This window comes from Stegodyphus dumicola, chromosome 11 (assembly GCF_044657685.1).
Source record: "Stegodyphus dumicola isolate Sdum_Otavi_A_Nest chromosome 11, ASM4465768v1".
NCBI classification, from domain to species: Eukaryota; Metazoa; Arthropoda; class Arachnida; order Araneae; family Eresidae; genus Stegodyphus; species Stegodyphus dumicola.
In genome coordinates, this window is record NC_140778.1 from 149,102,060 (window position 1) to 149,128,787 (window position 26,728).

General features: G+C 36.2%; 1 protein-coding gene across 2 annotated transcripts in view; it reads left to right on the forward strand.

The window, feature by feature from the left end:
* The window catches only part of LOC146994420 (cAMP and cAMP-inhibited cGMP 3',5'-cyclic phosphodiesterase 10A-like), a 70,929-nt gene extending 47,178 nt beyond the window's left edge, over positions 1-23,751 (forward strand). Inside the window, exons 4-5 of one of the 2 annotated variants that reach the window (XM_085827314.1) lie at positions 6,949-7,037; positions 23,251-23,723. In XM_085827314.1, the coding sequence (XP_085683440.1) occupies positions 6,949-7,037; positions 23,251-23,284 (123 nt within the window). In that variant the 3' untranslated portion in view covers positions 23,285-23,723. Of the gene's footprint in view, positions 1-6,948; positions 7,038-23,250 lie in introns of both variants that reach the window. The other variant, XM_085827315.1, reaches the window with a different exon arrangement.
* Positions 23,752-26,728: the final 2,977 nt, after the last annotated feature.

The following is a 26,728-nucleotide window of genomic DNA, read 5'->3' on the forward strand; positions in this document are numbered from 1 at the left end:
AGTTTTATTTCAAAAACTGTAATATAACTTTCTGGAAAGACAGCCGTAAATGTTTGAAATCCTTTTGCGTTATTTTTGAAGTAAATATATTTCAGTTGCAATTATGCTTTCTAAAATTGAAAAATGTAGTAGTGTGATTGCACTAGAATTGAAAACATTTGTACGAGAAAGCATTCGTATTTGCTTATGGAAGTGCACACTTCGGGAAAGAATCTTTGCAAGAATTAGCTCGTATTACGTTAGACAGGAGGGAAAATCACTAATGCAGCCGATACGTTTGCTGAGATTTAAACCCTTTTCGATAAAACAGTTTCGGCGGTCTTACTGCTCGAAAACTGTCGGTTAGTTGTAGTTAACAGAATTGTTAACAATTGGATTGTGCACTTTGTGTTTTGCGTTTATTTATATTCAACAATAAAATCTCGATGTTTTTTCTATTAATTAAAGAAACTTTATTTTTATTAAAATCACTAAAATCTATTGCGAATTTCGAAGATCATTTACAGTTTATATTTGTATTAACTTCAAGCCTATTGTAACTTCATTAAAATCACTAAAACTTAGAATTTCGAACATCATTTACAGTTTATATTTGTGTTAACTTCAAGCCTATTTTAACCTCGTTAAAATCACTAAAATCATTATGAAATAATTATTAAAATCACTAAAATTTAATGAGAATTTTGAAGATCATTTACAGTTTATATTTGTGCTAACTTCAAGCCTATTTTAAAATCACTAAAATCATTATTAAATCATTATTAAAATCACTAAAATTTATTGAGAATTTCGAAAATCATTTACAGTTTATATTTGTGCTAACTATTTAAACCTTGTTAGCATAAGAAAACCAGCATCAGAGCTGCATAAAACTTGTTAAAACCTTTGGCATTTTCAATTTCCCTCAGGGGGCTCACTTTTGTGAGTACGGGTGTGGCAATCCCGAGGTACCCTAGCCCTTCAGGGGATCATCTTCTTGGTGAGACGGGTGTCACGATCCTGGAGCCCCAGTGATCTGTCCTCTTTTCCGTCTCCTCTCCTCTTTGCTGGAACTTTTTCCCTTCTCTTCTCCCTCGTGGTTTCTCTCTACGGAGTTTGGGGCTCGTCACGAGAGACTGGAACAGCCCTTGTCTCTAGTTTTCGAGTGGCGAGAAAACAGCCCACGTGTTTGCCGTGCGTGGAGACCCGTGTCGCTGGAAAGGAGGGTCCTGGTAGTTGAGGGGCGAGGTACTGTCCCCAACACACTACTTTGGCCTCTGCTTCAGCTAAACGGGAGGCACCTTAGTCGTCCTCACGGGTGTCAATCGGCTGGTCACTAGTCCTTGTGTCAGTGGCTTGGGGTCAAGCTCTCGGGAGTACCTGCTTTCGGGAAAGCCGACTGTGGGGCTTCAGTTTGCGTATAGGTCCGGCTAGCCCTAACACAGGAATCTGTGTTCCCTTGTTGGGCTCCGTGGTGGGCGGGGCCGTCGGACCCGAATCTTTATTCTTTCACTATGGCTTCTTCTCATATCTACTTAATTAAAGATTTCTAGGTAACTCCTGTCATTCAAACTAGTTCTGAAACGTCTACAGCTAAACCAGTCACTCAACCTAGTTCTGAAACGTATACTGCTAAACCAGTCACTCAACCTAGCTCTGAACCATCTACTAATAAACCAATCATTCAACCTAGCTCTGAAACGTCTACTACTAAACCAGTCACTCAACCTAGTTCTGAAAATTCTGCAAAAAAATTACGGACAGATGCAAATAAAAAAAATCATCACAATAGCCCCCGTTTCCTAGTCATCTCTAGTCCTTCTGGCGAAATGCATAAGATGTCTCCTTTCGTAATAAATAAATACATCCAGTCTTCTATTGGTGAGCCGAGAAACATAAAGCGTCTCCGCTCCGGAGACTTGCTTATTGATACACACTCAGCCACCCCGTCTGCTTCTTTACTTCAGATTACTAAACTTGGGCAAGCGAATGTCACTGTAACACCCCATAAGTCACTGAACTATTGTCGTGGTGTAATCTCAGAATTCGACCTTCTGTATGTTTTTGAAGAAGAGATCGCTTCTGAGTTATCCGAACAAAATGTCTGCGGTGTAAGGCGGATCAAGATGCGTAAAGAAGGTAAGTTGATAGACACGAAACACGTGATCCTTACCTTCAACACGCCTGATCTGCCTAAGAATATTAAGGCCGGATATCTAAATATTCCTGTAAGACCTTATATTCCAAACCCTATGCGATGTTTCCAATGCCAGCGTTTCGGCCATTCTAAGACGTCTTGTCGTGGCAGCCTCACATGCGCCCGATGCTCACAGATTGGCCACGATTCTGATAATTGTACCGCTGCGCCTTTATGTATAAATTGCAAGGGTGACCACCCAGCATTTTCTCGCTTGTGCCCAAAATGGAAATCGGAAAAAGAAATCCAGACTGCAAAAGTTACTAGGAACATCTCTTACGCCGAAGCCAGAATACTAGTCCAGAGCACACAGCTTCGACCAAATTCATCATACGCCAGTGCTGTTAAATCATATCGTACAGTCGCCACCCAAACATCAATAGGCACACAGACCCTACCAAATAAAACCCAACCGTCTACATCCAACAAGAAAAAAGAAAATGCAACTCATATAGTACAAAAGAAAGAAACAATTATTCAAAGTAAGCCGAAAACTGCCACACAAAAAATATCAAATAAAAATAGAAGTCGCAGCAATAGCTCTCTTGATGACATGATTTCTGAATCTGCGGATTCAGACTTTATGGAAGTGGAAGAGGTTCTAGAATTTCCCAGGCATTTACTTCCACGAAAAACAAAAGAACAGCACAGGAAAAACAAAAACCATTCATAATGGCCACCCTCGTGTCATGGAACTGTCGCGGTTTCCACCGAAATTTGCTTGACATCAAATCTATAATAAATGTGTACCATCCTGTGTGCTTCGCAATACAGGAAACAAATCTGAAACCAGAACACCATGCAAAACTTCGGAGGTTTTCTTTCGTCAGGAAGGATAACCTTGCAGGTGAGCGTGCCAGTGGAGGAGTAGGTCTCCTCTCCTCACTGGATTATCCCTCAAATGTACTTCCTTTGACGACATCCCTCCAAGTTGTCGCTACTCAAATAAATTTTGATATTGTTGTTTCATTTGTTTCTTTGTATTTGCCTCCAAATGAGCACATTTATCAGCAAGATTTAAATAATCTAATAGAGCAGCTGCCTGAGCATTTTATTATAATAGGAGATTTTAACGGCCATAGTCCACTCTGTGGTAGCAAAGATACAAATTGCCGAGGAAGACAAATTGAGCAGATGATCGAAGATCACAGCCGTTGTCTCCTAAATAATGGGCAAGATACATACTTCCATGAGCCTTCAAGGACATTCCACGCTCTCGATCTTGCCATCTGTTCACCATCTCTGTTGCCATTTTGCACTTTTAGTGTCGGAAATGACCTGTACAACAGCGATCATTATCCCATTTTTGTGTCTCTTGCACGAAGAGGAGCAAACCCCATGTCGAGATCCCCTCGATTCATACTGGACAGGGCAGACTGGGAACTCTTCTCTTCCATTGCAGAGCTCGCAGATGAAATGGTAGAAGATGCGCATATCGATGACGCTGTTGAAGCTGTTACTAATACTATTATTCAGGCAGCTATGCTCTCCATTCCTAGAACATCAGGAAAACTACTAAAATATTCAAAACCATGGTGGAATCGCGACTGTCATGAAGCACTGAAAAAACAGAAAAAAGCATGGGGTATTTTTCGTAGATATCCTACTCTGCGAAACCTCATAGCTTTTAAAAGATCCAAAGCAAATGCACGGAAAGTAAGAAGGCAGAGCCAGAGGGATTCCTGCATTTCATATGTGTCCTCAATAACATCCTCTACGCCTAGTAAGCGGGTTTGGGAAAGAGTTCGAAAAGCATGCGGAATGTATAAAGACCACTCACTTTCCTTTCTGGAAAAAGATGGCCGAGTGATTAGCTCCATAGAAGAAATTGCAAATACAATTGGTGAGACATTTGCTGCCGTTTCTTCCAGCCGAAATTACTCACCTGCATTTCTTTCTATCAAGCAACGCTCTGAGAAAAATCCCATCGCTTTCAACTCTTCCAACTTTGAGCCGTACAATAGAGACTTTACTATGGTTGAATTAAAGAGAGCTTTGTTGCAGACACATAGGTCTTGTCCGGGTCTGGATGGCGTGTATTATGAAATGCTAAAGCATCTGTCCTATAAGTCACTGAGTGCCCTTCTCACACTTTACAATAGAGTGTGGAAGGAGCGTACATTTCCCAGTGCATGGAGGAGAGCTGTTGTCATTCCTATTGCGAAGCCAGGGAAAGACCCGAGGAATCCCTCGAACTATCGGCCAATTGCCCTTACCAGTTGTGTTTGCAAACTGTTTGAAAAGATGGTAAACAGCCGCCTAGTCTACATCTTGGAAAAGAATAATATTATATCGCCTTATCAGAGCGGTTTTCGACAGGGGAGAACGACCGTAGACAATATGCTTCTATTAGAGACATCTATTCGGAAAGCCTTTGTCAGAAGAAGTCACCTTGTCTCAATATTCTTCGACATTGAGAAAGCTTATGATAAGGCATGGAGATACGGTATACTCCGGGATCTTCACGAGAGTGGCTTGCGCGGCAACCTACCAATTTTCATACAGAATTTCTTGAACGCTAGAACTTTTCAAGTAAGGATTGGCTCTGTTTTTTCGGATGTTTTTCAACAGGAAGAGGGTGTGCCTCAAGGCTGTGTGCTTAGTGTAACGCTGTTCAGTTTAAAAATAAATTCTGTATTAAAAGAACTTCCTCCTACCATCTTGGGATCACTATATGTATATGATTTACAGATTAGCTGTCGAGGAGCAGACATGAGATACATAGAGAGGCAATTGCAGATGGCTCTGAATAAGATCCAAGAATGGTCAGACAAACTGGGATTTACCTTTTCGAAACAGAAAACTGTGTGCGTGCACTTTTGTAGGAAGCGAGGTCTCCATCCTGAACCTGAGTTATATCTAAAAGGTACAATTATTCCAGTTGCGCCCCAAGTGAAATTTTTAGGAGTGACGTTCGACCAGAAATTGACTTTCCTTTCTCATGTTTTAAACCTCAGAAAGAAGTGTCTAAAAACACTAAATATTTTAAAAGTGTTGGCGAACACCTCCTGGGGTGCAGAGCGTTGCTCCATGCTTCGCATTTACAGAGCGCTTATCCGCTCTAGACTGGACTATGGCTCAGTTGTTTATGGATCCGCTCGGTCATCTGTTTTGTTAAAACTGGATCCTGTTCACCATCAAGGTTTGAGGATATGTTCAGGAGCCTTCAGGACTTCTCCTGTCCAGAGCCTGTATGTTGACTGTAATGAACCATCACTTTATCTGTGGCGTGAACAATTGTCCCTTTTGCAATATTTTAATATACTATCCCAACCTGAACATCCCAATAAGCTGTGCTTACTTGATGATGTGAGTAACGCGTTATTTGAAACACGTCCATCTTGTGTTCCTACATTTCTTTTAAGAGTTCGCCCTGTCATTGAGGAACTTTCCCTCTCTGATATGCACCCCCAAGCAGTACAGAATTTTGAAATCCCACCTTGGGAAAATGCACGGATTCAGCTTCTTGATGTTTTTAAGTATCATGTGAAGGCAAGCACTAACGAGATTATTTACAGACAACTCTTCGCTGAGCACAGGAACAAATATAGCAGTTATCTTCCAGTTTATACAGATGGGTCCAAGTCAAAAGATCATGTGGGGATGGCATATGTAATTAAAGACCACATGGAGGGCAGACGCTTGCACAATGCTTTCTCTGTCTTAACATCCGAATTAACTGCGATATATTATAGTCTTTTATACATCTCAAGGCTCTGCTACAAAAAGTTTATAATTTATACAGATTCGTATAGTGCTCTTAAATCAATAGAAGCTTTTCCTAATACTCAAAATCCAGTAATAGTGGATATTCTCAAAATACATATAAACTTAATGAATCGTGGGTATGATATCCTGTACTGCTGGGTTCCCGGGCATGTGGGAATAAAAGGGAATGAGCTGGCAGATATCACAGCAAAATGTGCTGTTGAACTGTCCAGTAGTCTCATCCCTTTTGCAGACATTTGTTGTGTTGTGAAACAAAAGATCCGAAAAAAATGGCAACAACTTTGGGATGTTCAGCTTCAAAATAAATTAAGACATGTAAAACCTAGAATTGAGCACTGGGAATTAACCAAAAATCGTAAGGAGGAAGTTCTTTTGACTCGCCTCAGAATTGGTCACACTAGAGTGACACATAGCTACCTGTTAAAAGCTGAAAATGAACCTGTTTGTTTTAACTGTAATGTTTGTTTATCTGTTCGTCATATTTTAATTGAGTGTCCATGTTTTAATAGTCTTCGCCAGAAATATTTTAATAGCTGTGACTTACCTCTCGACCGTTTAATCGGAAGAGAGGTCAATTCTAATTTATTTTATTATTTAAAAGATATTGGCTTTTATTACCAAATGTAATTTGTTTTGAAGACTGTCTCTTGAATTTTAATATGTGCTTTTAACCTGTGTTTATATGACTTCATCCTCTGGATTTGGTACATTTATCTACTTGTTTTTATTTATTGAATTTTAATGTCATCAATTGTAATCATCTCATCTTTTGTTTGGCGCGTCATAATCATCTCTGGTTTTGCGCCATAATCACTCACTCACTGGCATTTTCAATTAAATCCTTACAAGAACAAAGATGAGTATAAATCTATTACTTTCATCATGAGTAACTCCTTAAATACAAGACTTAGCAGATTTCTTTCACCATTTCCAAATTTAAGGTGGATGTAGTTATGGCTAAATATTTTCATACTTGAGAGTTCATTTTTCATATAAGGATAAAAATGAGCTAAATCTAATATCTTAAATTTTTTTTTGTACAGTGTGCTTTTCTTCAGAATGTTGTCATACCCATCTTTCAATTGGTAACTAAGGTTTTTCCAAATGTCAGAGAAATCGTCGACGCTACTGTGTAAGTTTTTTGCTCTACGTAAAATTACTGTATATCAGAATTTATCTTTAAAATGTTAAAATGTCATTGTATTATTATATCATTAAATATATATACAGAATTAATAAAAATATGCTAAAGCAAAATCTTGCACAAGCTGCATAGATATAATAGTAGGTGCAGATAATTTTAAAAAATCAGTTTAACTCAAATAACATAAAGTTACTATTACAAGGTTCTTAATTAACGAAATGTTATAAAAATGATTCTAAATGCTTCATTATATTATATTTTCTCAACTGTCATATCATCATATTCGTGATATTATCATCATCTTCATTATTTATTATATTCGCTGAAAAATGTACTCGCTCACCAAGCAGTATGTCGCTCAGCAAATACAAGCAATAGCTAATTTGCAGGCAATAGTTGATAGTTAATATTCATTTGAACCAAGTGAAGAACCCGAGTTTAAAAATGTTTATTGCTGTATTTTAGATGAAAAGCCAGTTGAAAATCCTGTGGTTAACTCTTTGTTGCATCATATCCACTCTAGTAGACAAAAGTTTAAATTTGTTTATTCTTCTGTAAATGCCTTAGCAGATTCCATTCCTGTGTTTATTTATTCTATATTATAACTTTCAACTGTTGATCATAGATGGCTGTATAGCATCACTAAGCAAAGCATCGCTATTTGGAAAATGGCCGCTACTTCTGTTTTCAAGTTAGTGCAATTTCTCATAGTAAACATTACATAATATTGCTTACATTTTCTTATACTGCCATTTTTTTTATTCATAATTAGTAATTTTAGACATTTTATCTTAAATGTCAGTTTGAGAAAATTGTGAAGTGGATAGATAAAGATCTAATTAAAAGAGTGAATTGAAACCCAAATATACTACTTATCAAGCCCAAACACCACTGGAAATGTTTATGTTTGGCAAGTAATTTCTCGAACATTTGACATTTGAATCGTACAGGTTATAAAATCGTAGCAAAATTAATTCAATCACAATGGACGAAATGAAGGTATTTTGGAGGATCTGTATGTACATGTCAGTTGTAGTTTTACCATATAGAAGATGGTAATGATCACTGCAAACAAAGCAGGAAATGATTTCAGATGCAATGACCGTAAATCGTTGAAAAGAGATTTGTATGCATGCAGTCCACTGTAGTGAACAAACTGTAGCAATTATTTAAAACGAAATTTGAATAAAATTATTTTTTTTTTATTATTACTAAGGTTATTTTAAGTAGAAAAAATGCAAACATTTTCTTCGTTTCACTTCTCTAGATTATTTGTATGAAACAAAGGGTTAATTCCTCTTTGTTGGGAAGTGTGAGTTTAGATCAAAGCTACTCTTCCTAACCTTTTTTAATTTTTAACTTTTTTTTATTATTATTTTGAGATTAGAATAAATAAAAACTGAAAATCTGAAATTACTAATGCCTCTATAAAGCAGTGAATAGATGGGGGGGGGTCATTTACGTTAAACCAACTTTTATCATATTCTGAAAAAGGTGGCACACTGTTTAGAATGCTAAATAAGAACTGCCATATCTCAGGGCGGTAAAAATCTCAGAAAATGTAACATTTTGGTTTTAATAATATCAAACGGATAGTCATCCTATTTTCCTAAATATTGATTCGAAGCATGTGCCCACCAGCGGCCGAGCGGTAAAGTCGCTGAACACTGGTAGTTCGGTCCGAGGTTCGAATCCCGCGAACGGGCTGGCTGCATGGGTGTTTTTGTGGTTTTCCCCATGTGTAATGTGTATATGAGCCAGTTTCCCTTAGAAAGTCCTCCACGAAGGCATCCCACTCCTTAGGCAGATAGCCCTCGAGGCTTTGCCGTAATTAAATAACCTAACCTGATTCAAAGCATGTACTTTCTATTATTGCCACCAGGACAGTTTAGTAGTTAGGGAAACCTACTGCTGTGCCGAATGGACCGGGTTCGAATCCGGGAGAAAGCATGGATATTTGCAAATGTATAGTGTCTTTGCTGCATGGGAGGCATTTAAATATGTGGCGAGACGAAAGTCTCTCGAGAGGTGGGTTGCAGAGGGAAAGCAGTTATAAATACTCGGACCCGTCCCGCCAGCATAATGGCAAACTGCACATTCAGTTGATCAATGCTAAACGAATTTTGCATACTGCACATGCTCAGTTGGAGCAATTATGACTTTGGTACAATTTTAAAAGAAGAAAAATGCGGTGTTTGGTTGATATTCTGTTATCTGGGCGTAAACAGTTCAAGATTTTAAAACGTGTAGGGTTGTAAGTTGCTTCATTACTTAGAATGCAAATATCAATTGTAACCTACGCAAATTCTCCTTTAAAAATGATTATAAAACAGGTGATTATACTTGTGAGGAATAAAAGCAACTACGTATTTACCATACGTTCGATTCGTATATACTTTAACAAATTAAATAATAAATCCAGTTTAAATTACTGAATTAAAGTCAAAGAAGTTATTATAAATAACTAATATTAAGTATGACGTTTATGAACAAAATAAAGCAAAATGAAATGAAACAGAAGCAAATGCATTAAGCACAAACAAATCTCAGTAGTATTGCATTTGTAAATAGTCGATAAGACCTGCATGACGAACAGGACTGTATAGGGTTGCTTATGCCTCCCTTAGTCACCAGTATTTCCTCCCACGCCAATGGTACACCACTGAGCATGCGCAGCAAGCGAAACTCAACGTGCGGTTTGCCATTACGCGTCCCGCCAAGATGCTGTCCTTCAAAATTGGGGGTGGAACTGACAAAAGTTACTTGTAGAATGTTCAAGGCCATTGCCAACAACAGACGCAGTCTTGCGCTCCTTACAACGATGAATTTCACTGGCTTGTTCTGATGTTACTGTCAGACAAAGGAGATAAGTCACAACAACATCAATGGATTAATAATTTCATATTTTATTAATTGTTCTATAAAATAACTAGTTATTCTACGAATTAATTAACTGAAGATAGGTTTTTTTTTAAAAAAATAATTTAATTTTAACAATTTGGGTTTAAAACAAATTCTTTGCTTTATAAAATAACTGATGATAAATAGTTAGTTTCTCCACAAATACATTTCATATTACGAATAGATTAACTGATAAATAACAAAATAAAAGAGAATATATAATATAATATTGTTTCTAGATTAATTAAACAGAAATAAAAAAATAGCAGACTATACTACACTAATAGTCAACGATGGATTTCGTGGGCTTGTTCTGATATTACTATTAGATAAGTGAGGTAAGTCACAACAACTTCCTATTACCATTTTTTTTTAATAAGGAAGAAATTTCTGTAACTGCCTGAATTTGGGGAAAGTAAATGATTTTAATAGTTTTAAAATAAATACTGAAATTTCATATGTCAGTCTTGAAATAAAAATTCGAATTAATAAAATATTCATTGGGTTTTAATAAATTGAAAACACTAGCCACATATTTGAGGTAGAAATTGAAAGAAACATTTGAAAACAAATTTACTCCTTTAACTTCACTGTAAACACCTTTACAAAAAAATGACTTCTTTTTCTGTGCTTATACAGATTTTATTTCAAGACTTCTGAGAAAAAGTTTGGGAAGCAGCTGCGCAGTAAATGCTGCTAAATGTTTAATGGTTTCGTTTGCAACAAACAGCGTATACAATTAAATTTGTGGCTAATTCTTTTATTTTTTTAATGAAAATATTTATTACGTAGGTTTGTACGAATTTTACAGTAAATTTTAGGATTTCTTATTCTAAAATTTTCTTTATTGAAAATTTTATTCTACGAATCATATAAAAAACTGTACAGTCAAAAGTCGTTAATTCGGACACCCATAATCCGGAATGACCTATAATCCGGACCTCAAAGCTACAAACTTTCTGCGCATGCGTAAGAGACTTTTACGGCTGCGAATATGAATGTGCGCATGTGCGTAATACGTTTACGCTTGTGCTTTTAATGTATAACGGACGGTAAGCTAAAATTATCTAATTCAGTTAGTGTTGCAGTTTGCGTTGTTCCTGAATCTTCGAATTGGATCCGGCTTATTATTTTTTGCAGACTGTTAGAGCAATTTTATAAAAGTAAGCTTGAACTTTCGATTATGTCAAATAGAATTTCCGATATGTATTTACTAATATGTAAAGGATCTACAAAGCAAAAATATGTTTAGAAGTCCATTAAACAAAAAGTGGAATTGCTGCAAAAAATGGATAAAGGCATATCCTTCGTTTCTCAAACCATTCCGAAATCTGTTTATCCATTTCACGCTGCTCTGCGGCTCGGGGGGGGGGGAAACGCCGAAATGCTGCAATGAATTGGAAGTTAATCTGTCAGCACTATCCTTATCTTCAAGGCAGATGTTTTTATTTTCTTTCGCTTATAATTCCTTATTAAATGTACTATTTCATCTCAACGTACTCCGTCTTTGATATGATTTAAATCAAATTCCTCCTCATTATAATTCGCTTCCGATAAAGAAGAAAGTGATACAGAGGTTATTGAAAACGAAAAAATTTCGATTGACAAAAATAGTCGGTATTCTCGACACAGCAATTATAGGACTTGAACAGCGGAACTTTGTAACTGAAGGAGCTATTATGTCTGTTTATAGAATTAAAGGGAAAGTATTATCACATAAAACGAAGCAACTTAAGCAACTTACATTGAAAGAAATGTTTAATACAGTAAACAAATAAATACAGTCAAAAGTCGTTAATCCGGACTCGTCGGGACTTCGGCGATTCCGGATTATCGATTTTTCCGGATTATAGATCATCAGTTTAAATCTCGTAAGATGGCATGCAGAAATTCTAAAATTAAAAATATGAAACCGTAATTTATGAAATAAAGAACAATTATGATCTAAAGGGTATCAAAATTTGCAAAAAGAAAAAGCTTAATATTTATTTGTTTACTTTATTAAACATTTCTTTCAATGTAAGTTGTTTAAGTTTTGCTTCGTTTCATGTGATAATACTTTCTCTTTAATTCTATTAAACAGACATAATTTCTTGTTCAGTTACAAAGTTCTGCTGTTCAAGTCCTATAATTGCTGTGTCGAGAACACCGACTAATTTGTCAATCAAAATTTTTTCGTTTTCAATAACCTCTGTTACTTTTCTTCGCTATCGGAAGCGAATTATAATGACGAGGAACTTGTTTTAAATCATATCAAAGACGGAGCATATCGAGATGAAATACTACATTTGGTAAGGAATTATAAGCCAAATAAAAACATCTGCGCTGAAGATAAGGATTGTGTTGACAAATCAACTTCCAATTCATTACGCGCCCGCCGCGCCGTTCCCCCCCCCCCCGAGCAGCGTGAAATTGATAAACAGATTTCGGATTTCAAAACATACTTTCGCTTTAGATCCTTTACATATTAACAAATATATATCAGAAATTCTATTTGATATAATCGAAAGTTTAAGCTTACTTTTATAAAATTGCTCTTACAGTCTGGAAAAAATAATAACCCGGATCCAATTCGAAAATTAAGGAACAACGCAATCATCAACATTAACTGAAATAGATAATTAGATAATTTTAGCTTATACGTCCATTATACATAAAACGCGCATGCGAAAACGTATTCTGCACTTGCGCACACTCATATGCGCAGTCGGCCCTCAGGGGCTCACTTCTGTGAGTACGGGTGTGGCAATCCCGAGGTACCCTAGCCCTTCAAGGGATCATCTTCTTGATGAGACGGGTGTCACGATCCTGGAGCCCCAGTGATCTATCCTCTTTTCCGTCTCCTCTCCTCTTGGCTGGTACTTTTTCCCTTCCCTTCTCCCTTGTGGTTTCTTTCTACGGAGTTTGGGGCTCGTCACAAGAAACTGGAACAGCCCTTGTCTCTAGTTCTCGAGTGGCGAGAAAACTGCCCACGTGTTTGCCGTGCGTGAAGACCCGTGTCGCTGGAAAGGAGGGTCCTGGTAGTTGAGGGGCGAGGTACTGTCCCCAACACACTGCTTTGGCCTCTGCTTCAGCTAAACGGGAGGCACCTTAGTCGTCCTCACGGGTGTCAATCGGCTGGTCACTAGTCCTTGTGTCAGTGGCTTGGGGTCAAGCTCTCGGGAGTACCTGCTTTCGGGAAAGCCGACTGTGGGGCTTCAGTTTGCGTATAGGTCCGGCTAGCCCTAACACAGGAATCTGTGTTCCCTTGTTGGGCTCCGTGGTGGGCGCGGCCGTCGGACCCGAATCTTTCTTCTCTTCAATATGGCTTCTTCACACATATATTTAATTAAAGATTTCGAGGTCACTCCAGCTACTCAAGTCACTCCAGTCTCTCAACCTAGTTCTGAAACGTCTACTACTAAACCAGTCACTCAACCTAGTTCTGAAACATCTACTAATAAACCAATCATTCAACCTAGTTCTGAAACGTCTACTACTAAACCAGTCACTCAACCTGTCACTCAACCTAGTTCTGAAAATTATGCAAAAAAATTACGGACAGATGCAAATAAAAAAAAATCATCACAATAGTCCCCGTTTCCTAGTCATCTCTAGTCCTTCTGGCGAAATGCATAAGATGTCTCCTTTCGTAATAAATAAATACATCCAGTCTTGTATTGCTGAGCCAAGAAACATAAAGCGTCTCCGCTCCGGAGACTTGCTTATTGATACAAACTCAGCCACCCAGTCTGCTTCTTTACTTCAGATTACTAAACTTGGGCAAGCGAATGTCACTGTAACACCCCATAAGTCACTGAACTATTGTCGTGGTGTAATCTCAGAATTCGACCTTCTGTATGTTTCTGAAGAAGAGATCGCTTCTGAGTTATCCGAACAAAATGTCTGCGGTGTAAGGCGGATCAAGATGCGTAAAGAAGGTAAGTTGATAGACACGAAACACGTGATCCTTACCTTCAACACGCCTGATCTGCCTAAGAATATTAAGGCCGGATATCTAAATATTCCTGTAAGACCTTATATTCCAAACCCTATGCGATGTTTCCAATGCCAGCCTTTCGGCCCGCCTTTCTAAGACGTCTTGTCGTGGCAGCCTCACATGCGCCCGATGCTCACAGATTGGCCACGATTCTGATAATTGTACCGCTGCGCCTTTGTGTATAAATTGCAAGGGTGACCACCCAGCATTTTCTCGCTTGTGCCCAAAATGGAAATCGGAAAAAGAAATCCCGACTACAAAAGTTACTAGGAACATCTCTTACGCCGAAGCCAGAAGACTAGTCCAGAACACACAGCTTCGACCAAATTTATCATACGCCAGTGCTGTTAAATCATATCGTACAGTTGCCACCCAAACATCAATAGGCACACTGACCCTACCAAATAAAACCCAACAGTCTACATCCAACAAGAAAAAAGAAAATGCAACCCATATAGTACAAAAAAGAGAAACAGTTATTCAAAGTAAGCCGAAAACTGCCACACACAAAACATCAAATAAAACTAGAAGTTGCAGCAATAGCTCTCTTGATGACATGATTTCTGAATCTGCGGATTCAGACTTTATGGAAGTGGAAGAGGTTCTGGAAGTTCCCAGGCATCTACTTCCACGAAAAACAAAAGAACAGCACAGGAAAAACAAAAACCATTCATAATGGCCACCCTCGTGTCATGGAACTGTCGCGGTTTCCACCGAAATTTGCTTGACATCAAATCTATAATAATTGCGTATCATCCTGTGTGCTTAGCAATACAGGAAACAAATCTGAAACCAGAACACCATGCAAAACTTAGGAGGTTTTCTATCGTCAGAAAAACCTTGCAGGTGAGCGTGCCAGTGGAGGTGTAGGTCTCCTCTCCTCACTGGATTATCCCTCAAATGTACTTTCGTTGACGACATCCGTCCAAGTTGTTGCTACTCAAATAAATTTTGATATTGTTGTTTCATTTGTTTCTTTGTATTTGCCTCCAAATGAGCACATTTATCAGCAAGATTTAAATAATCTAATAGAGCAGCTGCCTGAGCCTTTTATCATAATAGGCGATTTTAACGGCTCTGGGGTAGTAAAGATACGAATTGCCGAGGAAGACAAATTGAGCAGATGATTGAAGATCATAGCCTTTGTCTCCTAAATAATGGGCAGGATACGTACTTCCATGAGCATTCAAGAACATTCCACGCTCTCGATCTTGCCATCTGTTCACCATCTCTGTTGCCATTTTGCACTTTTAGTGTCGGAAATGACCTGTACAACAGCGATCATTATCCCATTTTTGTGTCTCTTGAAAGAAGAGGAGCAAACCCCGTGTCGAGAGTCCCTCGGTTTATCCTGGACAGGGCAGACTGGGAACTCTTCTCTTCTGTTGCAGAGCTGACAGAGAAAACGGTAGAAGATGTGCATATCGATGACGCTGTTGAAGCTGTTACTAATACTATTATTCAGGCAGCTATGCTTTCGATTCCTAGAACGTCAGGAAAAATACTAAAATATTCGAAACCGTGGTGGAATCGCGACAGTCATGAAGCACTGAAAAAACAGAAAAAAGCATGGGGTATTTTTCGTAGATATCCTACTCTGCGAAACCTCATAGCGACCTCAAACTTAAAAGAGCCAAAGCAAATGCACGAAAGGTAAGAAGGCAGAGCCAGAGGGATTCCTGGATTGCATATGTGTCCTCAATATTATCCTCTACGCCTAGTAAGCGGGTTTGGGAAAGAGTTCAAAAAGCATGCGGAATGTATAAAGACCACTCACTTTCCTTTCTGGAAAAAGATGGCCGAGTGATTAGCTCCATAGAAGAAATTGCAAATACAATTGGTGAGACATTTGCTGCCGTTTCTTCCAGCCGAAATTACTCACCTGCATTTCTTTCTATCAAGCAACGCTCTGAGAAAAATCCCATCGCTTTCAACTCTTCCAACTTTGAGCCGTACAATAGAGACTTTACTATGGTTGAACTAAAGAGAGCTTTGTTGCAGACACATAGGTCTTGTCCGGGTCTGGATGGCGTGTATTATGAAATGCTAAAGCATCTGTCCTATAAGTCACTGAATGCCCTTCTCACTCTTTACAATAGGGTGTGGAAGGAGCGTGCCTTTCCCAGTGCATGGAGGAGAGCTGTTGTCATTCCTATTGCGAAGCCAGGGAAAGATCCAAAGAATCCCTCCAACTATCGGCCAATTGCCCTTACCAGCTGTGTTTGCAAACTGTTTGAAAAGATGGTTAACAGCCGCTTAGTCTACTTCTTGGAAAAGAATGTATATTATATCGCCTTATCAGAGCGGTTTTTGAAAGGGAAGAACAACTGTAGATAACATGCTCCTCTTAGAGACATCTATTCGAAAAGCATTTGTAAAAAGAAGCCACCTTGTCTCGATATTCTTCGACATTGAAAAAGCTTATGATAAGGCATGGAGATACGGTATACTCCGGGATCTTCACGAGAGTGGCTTGCGCGGCAGCCTACCAATTTTCATTCAGAATTTCTTGAACAGTAGAACTTTTCAAGTAAGGAGAGGCTCTGTTTTTTCGGATGTTTTCCAACAGGAAGAGGGTGTGCCTCAAGGCTGTGTGCTTAGTGTAACGCTGTTCAATTTAAAAATAAATTCTGTATTAAAAGAACTTCCTCCTACCATCTTGGGATCACTATATGTATATGATTTACAGATTAGCTGTCGAGGAGCAGACATGAGATACATAGAGAGGCAATTGCAGATGGCTCTGAATAAGATCCAAGAATGGTCAGACAAACTGGGATTTACCTTTTCGAAACAGAAAACTGTGTGCGTGCACTTTTGTAGGAAGCGAGGTCTCCATCCTGAACCTGAGTTATATCTAAAAGGTACAATTATTCCAGTTGCGCCCCAAGTGAAATTTTTAGGAGTGACGTTCGACCAGAAATTGACTTTCCTTTCTCATGTTTTAAACCTCAGAAAGAAGTGTCTAAAAACACTAAATATTTTAAAAGTGTTGGCGAACACCTCCTGGGGTGCAGAGCGTTGCTCCATGTTTCGCATTTACAGAGAGCTTATCCGCTCGAGACTGGACTATGGCTCAGTGGTTTATGGATCCGCTCGCTCATCTGTTTTGTTAAAACTGGATCCTGTTCACCATCAAGGTTTGCGGATTTGTTCAGGAGCTTTCAGGACTTCTCCTGTACAGAGCCCTATACGTTGATTCTAACGAACCATCACTTTATCTGAGGCGTGAGCAATTGTCCCTTTTACAATATTTTAATATACTATCCCAACCTGAACATCCCAATAAGCTGTGCTTACTTGATAATGAATGTAACACTTTATTTGAAACACGTCCATTCTGTGTTCCTACCTTTCCTTTAAGACTTCGCCCTATCATTGAGGAACATTCCCTCTCTGATATGCGCCCCCAAGCAGTACAGAACTTTGAAATCCCACCTTGGGAAAATTCACGGATTCAGCTTCTTGATGTTTTCAAACATCATGTGAAGGCGAGCACTAACGAGATCGTTTACAGAGAACTCTTCGCTGAGCACAGGCACAGATAGCAGTTATTATCCGATATAGCAGTTATTATCCGATATACACAGACGGATGAAAGTCAAATGATCATGTCGGGATGGCTTTTGTATTTAAAAATTACATTGAGGGCAGATGCCTACACCATGCTTGCTCAGTCCTAACATCTGAACTAACTGCAATATATTATGGTCTTTTGTACATCTCAAAGCTCTGCCACAAAAAGTTCATAGTTTACACAGACTCGTATAGTGCTCTTAAATCCTTGGAAGCTTTTCCCAACACTCAGAATCCTGTGGTAGTGGATGTTCTCAAAATTCATATAAATTTAACGATTCGAGGTTATGAAGTCCTGTACTGCTGGGTTCCTGGACATGCTGGAATAAAGAAAAATGAGCTTGCAGATATCGCAGCCAAATCTGCTGTTGAACTGTCCAGTCGCCTTATCCCTTTTAGAGATATCTGCAGTGTCATCAAGGGAAAGGTCCGAAAAAAATGGCAGCAATTTTGGGATGTTCAGCATCACAACAAGTTGAGAAATGTCAAGCCTAGAATTGAGCATTGGGATTTTGTTGGAAATCGTAAAGAGGACGTTCTTTTGACTCGCCTCAGACGTGGTCACACTAGAGTCACACATAACTAGCTGAAAATGAGCCTGTTTGTTTTAATTGTAATGTTTGTTTATCTGTTCGTCATATTTTAATTGAGTGTACATGTTTTAATAGTCTTCGCCAGAAATATTTTAATAGCTGTGACTTATCTCTCGACCGTTTAATCGGAAGAGAGGTCAATTCTAATTTATTTTATTATTTAAAAGAGATATGCTTTTATTACGAAATGTAATTTGTTTTGAAGACTGTGTCTTGAATTTTAATATGTGCTTTTAACTTGTGTTTATATGACTTCATCCTCTGGATTTGGTACATTTATTTACTTGTTTTTATTTATTGAATTTTAATGTCATCAATTGTAATCATCTCATCTTTTGTTTGGCGCTTCATAATCATCTCTGGTTTTTGCGCCATAATCACTCACTCATATGCGCAGTCGTAAAAGGTCTTAAGCGCATGCGTAAACGCCTATGTGCATGTGTCAATGCGGCGCATGCGCAGAAAGTTTTTAGTTTTGATGTCCGGATTATAGATCATTCCGAATTATAGGTGTCCGAATTAACGACTTTTGACTGTATAAAGCTTTTTTTTTTTTTTTTTAATTTTGATATCCTTCAGATCATAATTGTTCTTTATTTCATAAATTACGGTTTCATATTTTTAATTTTATAATTTCTGCATGCCATGTTACCAGATTTAAACTGATGATCTATAATCCGGAAAAATCGATAATCCAGAATTGCCGAAGTCCCGACGAGTCTGGATTAACGACTTTTTTGTATTTCTTTCCATCGGATTCTTCCCAATGAAATTTTTGTAAAGCGACATTTCTAAATTAAGTCGAAACTATTTAAATAAAATTCTGCCAGTTAGATTATTAAAGATTACAAATGGAAATATGTATTTAACACAAAACTTTATGGAAATAAATTGTACATCCTTATTTTCAGAAAGCACAGCGATAATTGTTATGTTATCACTGCATACTTAGCACTGAATTACTAACTTTTCTCAGGACTTTATTTAGATGTAAAGTTTGTACTGATTTTTATGTACCGACCAATTTTTATGAGAGTACCGCTTCCAGCTTTAGTAACAGCAAACGGCTTACATTCTAACTCAAAAGTCCTTTTATCTCTCGTGCACTATTTTATCTTAAAAAAATTCTGCTATTTTGACGTATTGTGAGGATGAATTGCATTACTTTGATATGCTTTACATTGTTTGATTAGCAAGTTTATGGCGCATAAACTCAAAGGTTACCACGCGCCAAACATATTGTCTGACAATACATTTTGTGGAAGTTTTACATTCTAAAATCAGTTAAAATAATGTGGTGATGAGAAATGACTAATGTTACAGTAAAATACAATTTACTTAAATCCAAATTATAAAGCAATGTAATGTAATTAACAGATGAATATGCAAGATGAATCCAGGAATTAAGGGAAAGCTGAGAAATGTTCTCGTAATCACGTGACTGCAAAGAAGCGCGCGAATGAAACTATAGAGGCAATGCGCCTCACTCTAATACCCCTTCTGATCTCGCCCATAACCTTCGGAGCCTCACTTCCATGGTGACTCAGTTGTGAAGAACTACAAGAGCGAGGCCCCGAAAGGGATTCCATAAATTATCTGGTAAGAGCAGGACTTATTCCTGCTGTATACCTGAATATGCATAAAAGCAACTTATAAACAACTGGACCTTTGAGTCGGTGTTCTTAAAACCTGCCCTTGGGGTGGGGATGTATACGTAGAAATAAGGTTTCTTTTATAACCCACAGTTGTTCTTTTTTCTTCGAGAATAGAGGTATTCTGAAATTATTTTTCTCCTATTTAAAGTCATGGTTATTTTCCCTCCTTTACTCTATGGATGGAAAGGTTTATAATTAGATTTGGAATTATGAACAGCGTGACTACATGAATCACCTTTTCACTTCCATTTCACAAAAGTAATGTTTAATTTTTTACTTCCTTTTGTGAAGTAAAAAGGAAGTATTGTAATCGCGAAAAATTTCGGGTATCATATTTCAACTGAAAATATCAATTTTGACCGTTATCGAATGCAATTTAACAATGTTTTTGCATGTCATCTATACGTAAGGACTGAATAAAGGACTTTTCCTCCCCCCAAAAATTATAAAACTGATTTAAAATGAATTCTCAAGAGATTTTGGTTGATCTTTACAATATGGTAACTGGTAGTTTGGCGACATTTTGGAGGCGATAAAGGTTACTACCTGGGACTTTGGTAATAATGTGAGCAGTACTCAGTTCCGATTACGCATTATTTTGCGTGAGGGAAATGAGAGATCATGGCATATGTCATGTGATATTAATGGACGAATTACGGTTCTTTAATCGGAAAAGGGGGGAAATCGGGAAAAAATGTGGAAATTTTTTATTTAGCTTTATTCTGTGTTGTGTGAAACAGTGTTGTTTAATTTTTGGATCCCATGGCCCTAACTAAAGTGAATTCGAAATGGGTATTTAGGCATTGTGATAAAGAGAAGTTTGCTTTTTATTTACCGGAGGAAGTATGGAGGAAAAATTCGCAGAAAAAATCTTTCAATAATTTTATTGAATGAATTAGAAAAGTGTATCCGCCACGTAATCAAGATTCTGAAGAAGATTAGGTAAGTTAGTATTTTTAATTATTTGAGGATATTATTTTTATGCATTGTTCTAAATGTAAGGTGGAAAGGAATTTGGTATTATTGGGAAAATTGTTATTAGCAATGATTTAGTTTAAAGTAATTAGGATTGTAAGGTAATTATTATTAATTTAATGTATGTGCTCATTTATATTTTAAGTAGTGTTTTTGAATTTAATTATATTTTAATGAAATGATAGTTATTTTGTGAATTTTATGTTTGTAGGAATTTGGTATACGTTTAAGTTGAAATAAACGTGCATGGATAAAATTTAAATATTTGATACTAAGTATTTGTAATGCTTGCGGTATGAATTCGTTGGTGACGTGTATAATGTAATAGATGATTTAGAGGTAAAAGTTTTTGGATATTTTATTTATTTTATATGTGGAAATGTTCATATTTGTAAAGGGTAAATACTTTTTCGCGATCAGGTAATTTCATATATGTTCTTTTTACCGGGTTTAAAGATTGAGAAAATTGTCATGTATTTTCGTGAAATTTTTCTAATTTATGAGAAAAAAGCAGTGTACATGGATATAGTGAAGAGTGCACAATGCCATTTTTGTGCAATTCTGGGATGTTTTTTTAAGTAAAAATAAGTCGCCGTGTACATGGTTTATGTTTATGTGTTATTTTGAAAAACGCGTAAGGAGTATGGTATTGTGCACTTTTTCCCAATTTTGCAGTGAATATTTGTCATGATTAAGCAGTTTTGTTTGATAAAATTTCTAGCATAAGTGTAATTCGGCTACTAGATTGTTGGAAGAAGTGTTCAGTAGATAAAAAGAAAAGAAACATGTCTTTACTTCGTGAAGACAAAATGGCGGCGGGGAAAAAAAAATAGAGGGTTGCTGTAGGAGAGTTGGTTGCCAAATTTTCGCCAAAAAATCGCCAAGTTACCATAATGTAAAGATCAACCGAGATTTTTTCCGTGGCGTCTGTACATTTGTATCTCCCATAACTCTTAAACGAGTACCCTCAGAACGTTGAAATTTTGTATATTATAGGACTGCTATAACATGTAGATGTGCACCTCCCAATTTGGTTGTAATCGACGGCAAATATATATCCATTTTGGTTGTAATCGACGGCAAATATATATCGACCATATATATATGGTCCATATATATCAGTTTATTTAATCTTATATGTTTGTGAATTCTGCATTTTTTACTTTAAAAATGATTGATATGTATTTCTGGTTAAGATTTTTATGCCTTTAGTTAACCTGCATGCAATAATTGTGGAATTATCAACAACAGAAAAGTATTTTAAATGCAGCTGAGCCTAACTTTTTATTACCATGACAGCCATGTTTGTTTACATTTGAATCTTAGCAGACTAGTGGATTTGTTGCCAATCTTGAGAAACTAAGCATCACAACAATAAAATAGCGTCTACTTTTATTATTGCGAATTAAATTACGCTTAATTCATTCTTGAATTATCATTTAAGTTATTAGCTTGTTTTTGCGGTGAAACTGTAATTTTAATTGTAAAAATTGTTTTTAATTGTTTTAACTGTACTTGATGTTTTATGTTTTTCTATATATTTGAAATTTTAAAGAAAATATTTTGAATTTTTATGTATTTTTGCCTTGCCGCGAAGTGAGAACTGAATTAATGAGTAGCGCATGAGCATTAGGTAAGCGGCGTTGAATCGTCTGTGAAAAAGTGTTTTTTTTTATTATTATTATTTGCTTTATTTCGTTTATAAATCGTTTTAGATTTATTATAGTATTTGAATAGAACTTGTGGTAATTATGCAGATGATATAATTTTTGTTCACTCTGAGTTATAAAACGAATGAGATGTTAAATGAACTAGAGCCGAAGTGTCGTTATGGTAAATAAATACAATGAACTTCAAAGAGTGCATCTATTCTTATTGTGGTTTATGCGCTATCGAGTAGTAGATTTACTTCAAAAATTCGTTAACTGTTAATTCAATATGTTTAAATGAAATGCAGGAAAATTGCATATAATTTAATCTTCCGTGCAAGGAAGTCATATGGTGTACAGATCAGATCTTTTTAACCAATAGAGTACTGATAGCAGAGATCTTCATAAATGTATAATATAATTTATGCCAAGTCTTATGTATTTTATGAGCTAATGACAAAAAATGAAATCAAAATTTTCCTTTCATCAATGGTCAGTTTTTGTCATGCGAAATAATTTTTCTTCATATTTACCGTCATTGCTGCTTTTTCTCATAGCTCACTCAAATATCCTGGATGATGAAAAGCTTTATGAACAGATTTTAAACCAGCGTCAGGGGAGTTCTATAAGAAACACCCTTCTATTTTTAGTTCTATTTACTAAACTAAAAGTTAACATTTGTTTCCAGTGTAATAGGCTATTTATAAATGAGAGTTTTGTAAAAGAAATTAACGCGAAGCCTTATTTTGTTTTTCAGAGAGAACTTGGAACTATGGAACACTAAAAGTTAACATTTGTTTCCAGTGTAATAGGCTATTTATAAATGAGAGTTTCGTAAAAGAAATTAACGCGAAGCCTTATTTTGTTTTTCAGAGAGAACTTGGAACTATGGAACACGTATTTCTGATTCTTTCCAGTTAGAATAAGCAGACAAGCAAATGGAAATAATGTGAGACTACCTAAGACTTTCAATAAGATAATATTCAATTTCTGTGTCTTCTTCGAATTAAAAATAAAAAAATGAGTCAAAATATTTTTTAATTTTATTTCTGTACCCTGAACCGAGTTCAGGGAACTCGGTATATAGGTATATTCATTCTTCTGAAATAAACCCAAGTGTTCTGTTTGACTGAAAATGCGCGTATTGCTTCATCAACTAACTGATATGAATTAGATGGAAAGTTTTTGCTAAAAATATTTAGTCTGCTGTACAATAAAGACTATTAAACTAGATTGCAAGATTTCTATTTGAGATCTTATTTTGCTTCACTTTACACACATTTTTATAGGCTTAATACTCCTAAGAAGTAAAATATTTCCCTTTGCACAACAAAGTGGTACAACTGGAACATGATTGCGATTGCTGAAGCAGAACGTTCTGTCCACTCGCAAGAAAATATTTCTTACAGTGTTTTTAGAGGAGGAAATGGGGCTCTTGATTACCGCCGAACTGCAATAACTCGAGCTGAGGAAAGCAGAAAAGATTTCAATCAAGCAAGTATTCGAATTAACGACACTTTGGGATTTATTTTTGGAAAACACATGCAGTTCTACGTAGATCTGCATTTAAATATATTTAATAAAAAAATATAATTTCTTCCTGCATCTTGTGGCAATTATATTGTTAAGAAAAGAAACGGTGAAACACAATTAAAAATCAACGAAAATTTTTTATCGTAAATTTTCATTATAAAACTACTGTATATATCTGTTTAAAAATCATTTGCTTCTGATGCAGAATTGATATGAGATATTCATATGAAAGGCATAAAAGAAAGTATTGAAGTACTTTCTTTGCATCTGAGAGTATTAATTTTTCTTTAATCACAGGAACACTACATCGAAAGATTAATGAAAACAGCGTAATTAAAAAGAGTTATCTTTTCATTTTTATTAAATTCCTACTAGTATTATCTCACACGCTCCCTATAGCTTGTTCAAATTTTCCTCAATGGAAAATGTCTGAAGGGAACACCAAACGTTAAATTTAAAAACTGCGCAGAATTACTGTGCAGAACAATTTCATCGAAAAATAGCAATAATAATGCATTACATATAACAAAATTACAATGAAATAAGCAATATCCCTTAATACAAATATTAATTATCCTAATAAATAAATTAACCAACTGCTCGTTGCCTTTTCTCAACAAACCTCCAGTATCCATGAGAAACATTAAATTAAAAATCTGCACAGAATTATTGCCCTCATCTTTTCCAAGTGGGAACATTGCTGATTTTCAACAGTCCAGTATACAATTGAATGAAAAACTGTTGCCAAAACTACATTTCTAAAAAAATGAAACTATTCGAAATGATGCGATAAAATCAAAAAGATAAAATGAAAAAATTTGATTCGAATTTTGAAAAAAATCGCTTCGAGGTGCACTGGCTCTTGTCTAGATGCACCTACATACCAAATTTCGCAGTACCAAACGTACCAAAATTCTATTAGCTTACGCGCAGCACGAATGAAAGACACACAGACTCTTTCTTTTATTATATGTAGCGAAGAGTTATAAGACTTTCAAATAATGACCGTTTATTAGAAATTCTCATGTGCTCAAAAAATTAATTTTATAACAACTTGTAAATAATAGTACATGACTATGATAAATAGGATTGTAATATTTAACAAGAGTGGCAAGAGTAAGACAGACTTTTAAAGATTTTTGAAGTGTATGGAACTCAAGAATTGCAGTTCTACAGAGTTGGATAAAGCGAACGTAATGCCCCATTATGCAGCGAAAATTCTTATGTACAGAATGTTATTATTTTTTATATTATTTCTAACTCGCGATAGACTAAAACTCTCTCGATGCACTCGACGACAAGTGCGGCACTTGACTACTCTTCGCAGCAGATCAAGCATATGTTGCCTTGAGTCGTGTGAAATCAATAGATGGAATATTAATTGAAGAACTGGACTGCTCGAAATTTACTGGAAAGGTTCCTTGCAATAATGAAGCATTACAAAAAATGGATAGAATGAGAAATTATAGACTACTATCAGCTTCATAAATTAGAAACGAAAAAATTTTAATAAAAATGTGACTAAAATAAAATTTTTCTTTGTTGACGTAAGTAGGAATTTATTTATTTATTTATTTTTTATATTAGTTGTTTTAGATATATTTAACATACGTCAAAACAGACTAAAAATACAAAATTTCATGTTGCTAAGTTTCTCTTTAATTAAAAATATAAATGTATTTTGATCCTGAAATATAATTACAGTTTCCTTAAATACTTATAATTACAACAGCACAGATGCTCTGATGATGACTAAATTATCCAGCGAAAACGTAAAATACAAATTACTTCGCATTTAACATTTGTAATAAACCTATATAAAAGAAATTGGGACCATGACATCCATGATTATGAGATAGATAACATTGGACTTGTTGATGAATTAACTCAAAGTAAATAATTTCAATAACAGTTTAATTTATGAATATTTTCATCAAATGAATCACAGAAATCTGACTTTTTGAATAACATTCATTGCACTTAATCTGGCGGAAATATTCATTTCGTCTATCAGAAAATTTCGAATTAATGAATTTGGATTAATTGAACTTCTACTGCTCATCTTATTCTTACGCCTTTTTACTTCCTTGCACGAAGTAAGGGAAGTATTGTAATCATGATAAATTCCGGGTATTATATTTCAACGAAAATATCCATTTTGACCGCAAAGAGATTGGCTTTTATTACCTAATGTAATTTGTTTTCAAGACTGTGTTTTGAATTTTAATATGTGCTTTTAACTTGTGTTTATATGACTTCATCCTCTGGATTTGGTACATTTATCTACTTGTTTTTATTTATTGAATTTTAATGACATCAATTGTAATCGTCCCATCTTGTGTTTGGCGTGTCATAATCATCTCTGTTTTTTGCGCCATAATCACTCACTCACTCACCCATTTTGACAGCAATCCTCTATGCATGACGCTAACCTCTGTGCGTGTGATGTGAAGGTTGAGCCATCCATCCATGTTGCTATTGCCGGTGTGCAGCTAGTAAATGCTGCTTTACCGGCTCCTGATAAGTGGTGGCACCTAAAAACAGTCGTTCTTGTAGGTTGGTGGTGGAACTAAAGGTCAGGAGAGAAGGGGGTGACCCTGCGTCACAGTGTGCGAATCAGACTAATTTGGAGAGCGCGGTGGTGAAAAAGCGTTATCCATTCCTGATAAATGGGCAAAGATTACAGAGAAAATAGGTAGAATAAAGCGTATGAATAAATCAAATAGAATAATATATAAACATAAATACATGCATAAAATAATAATTCTGGGATATATAAGAATACAGCATACATAATAAAATAGAGTTCCTAAAAATA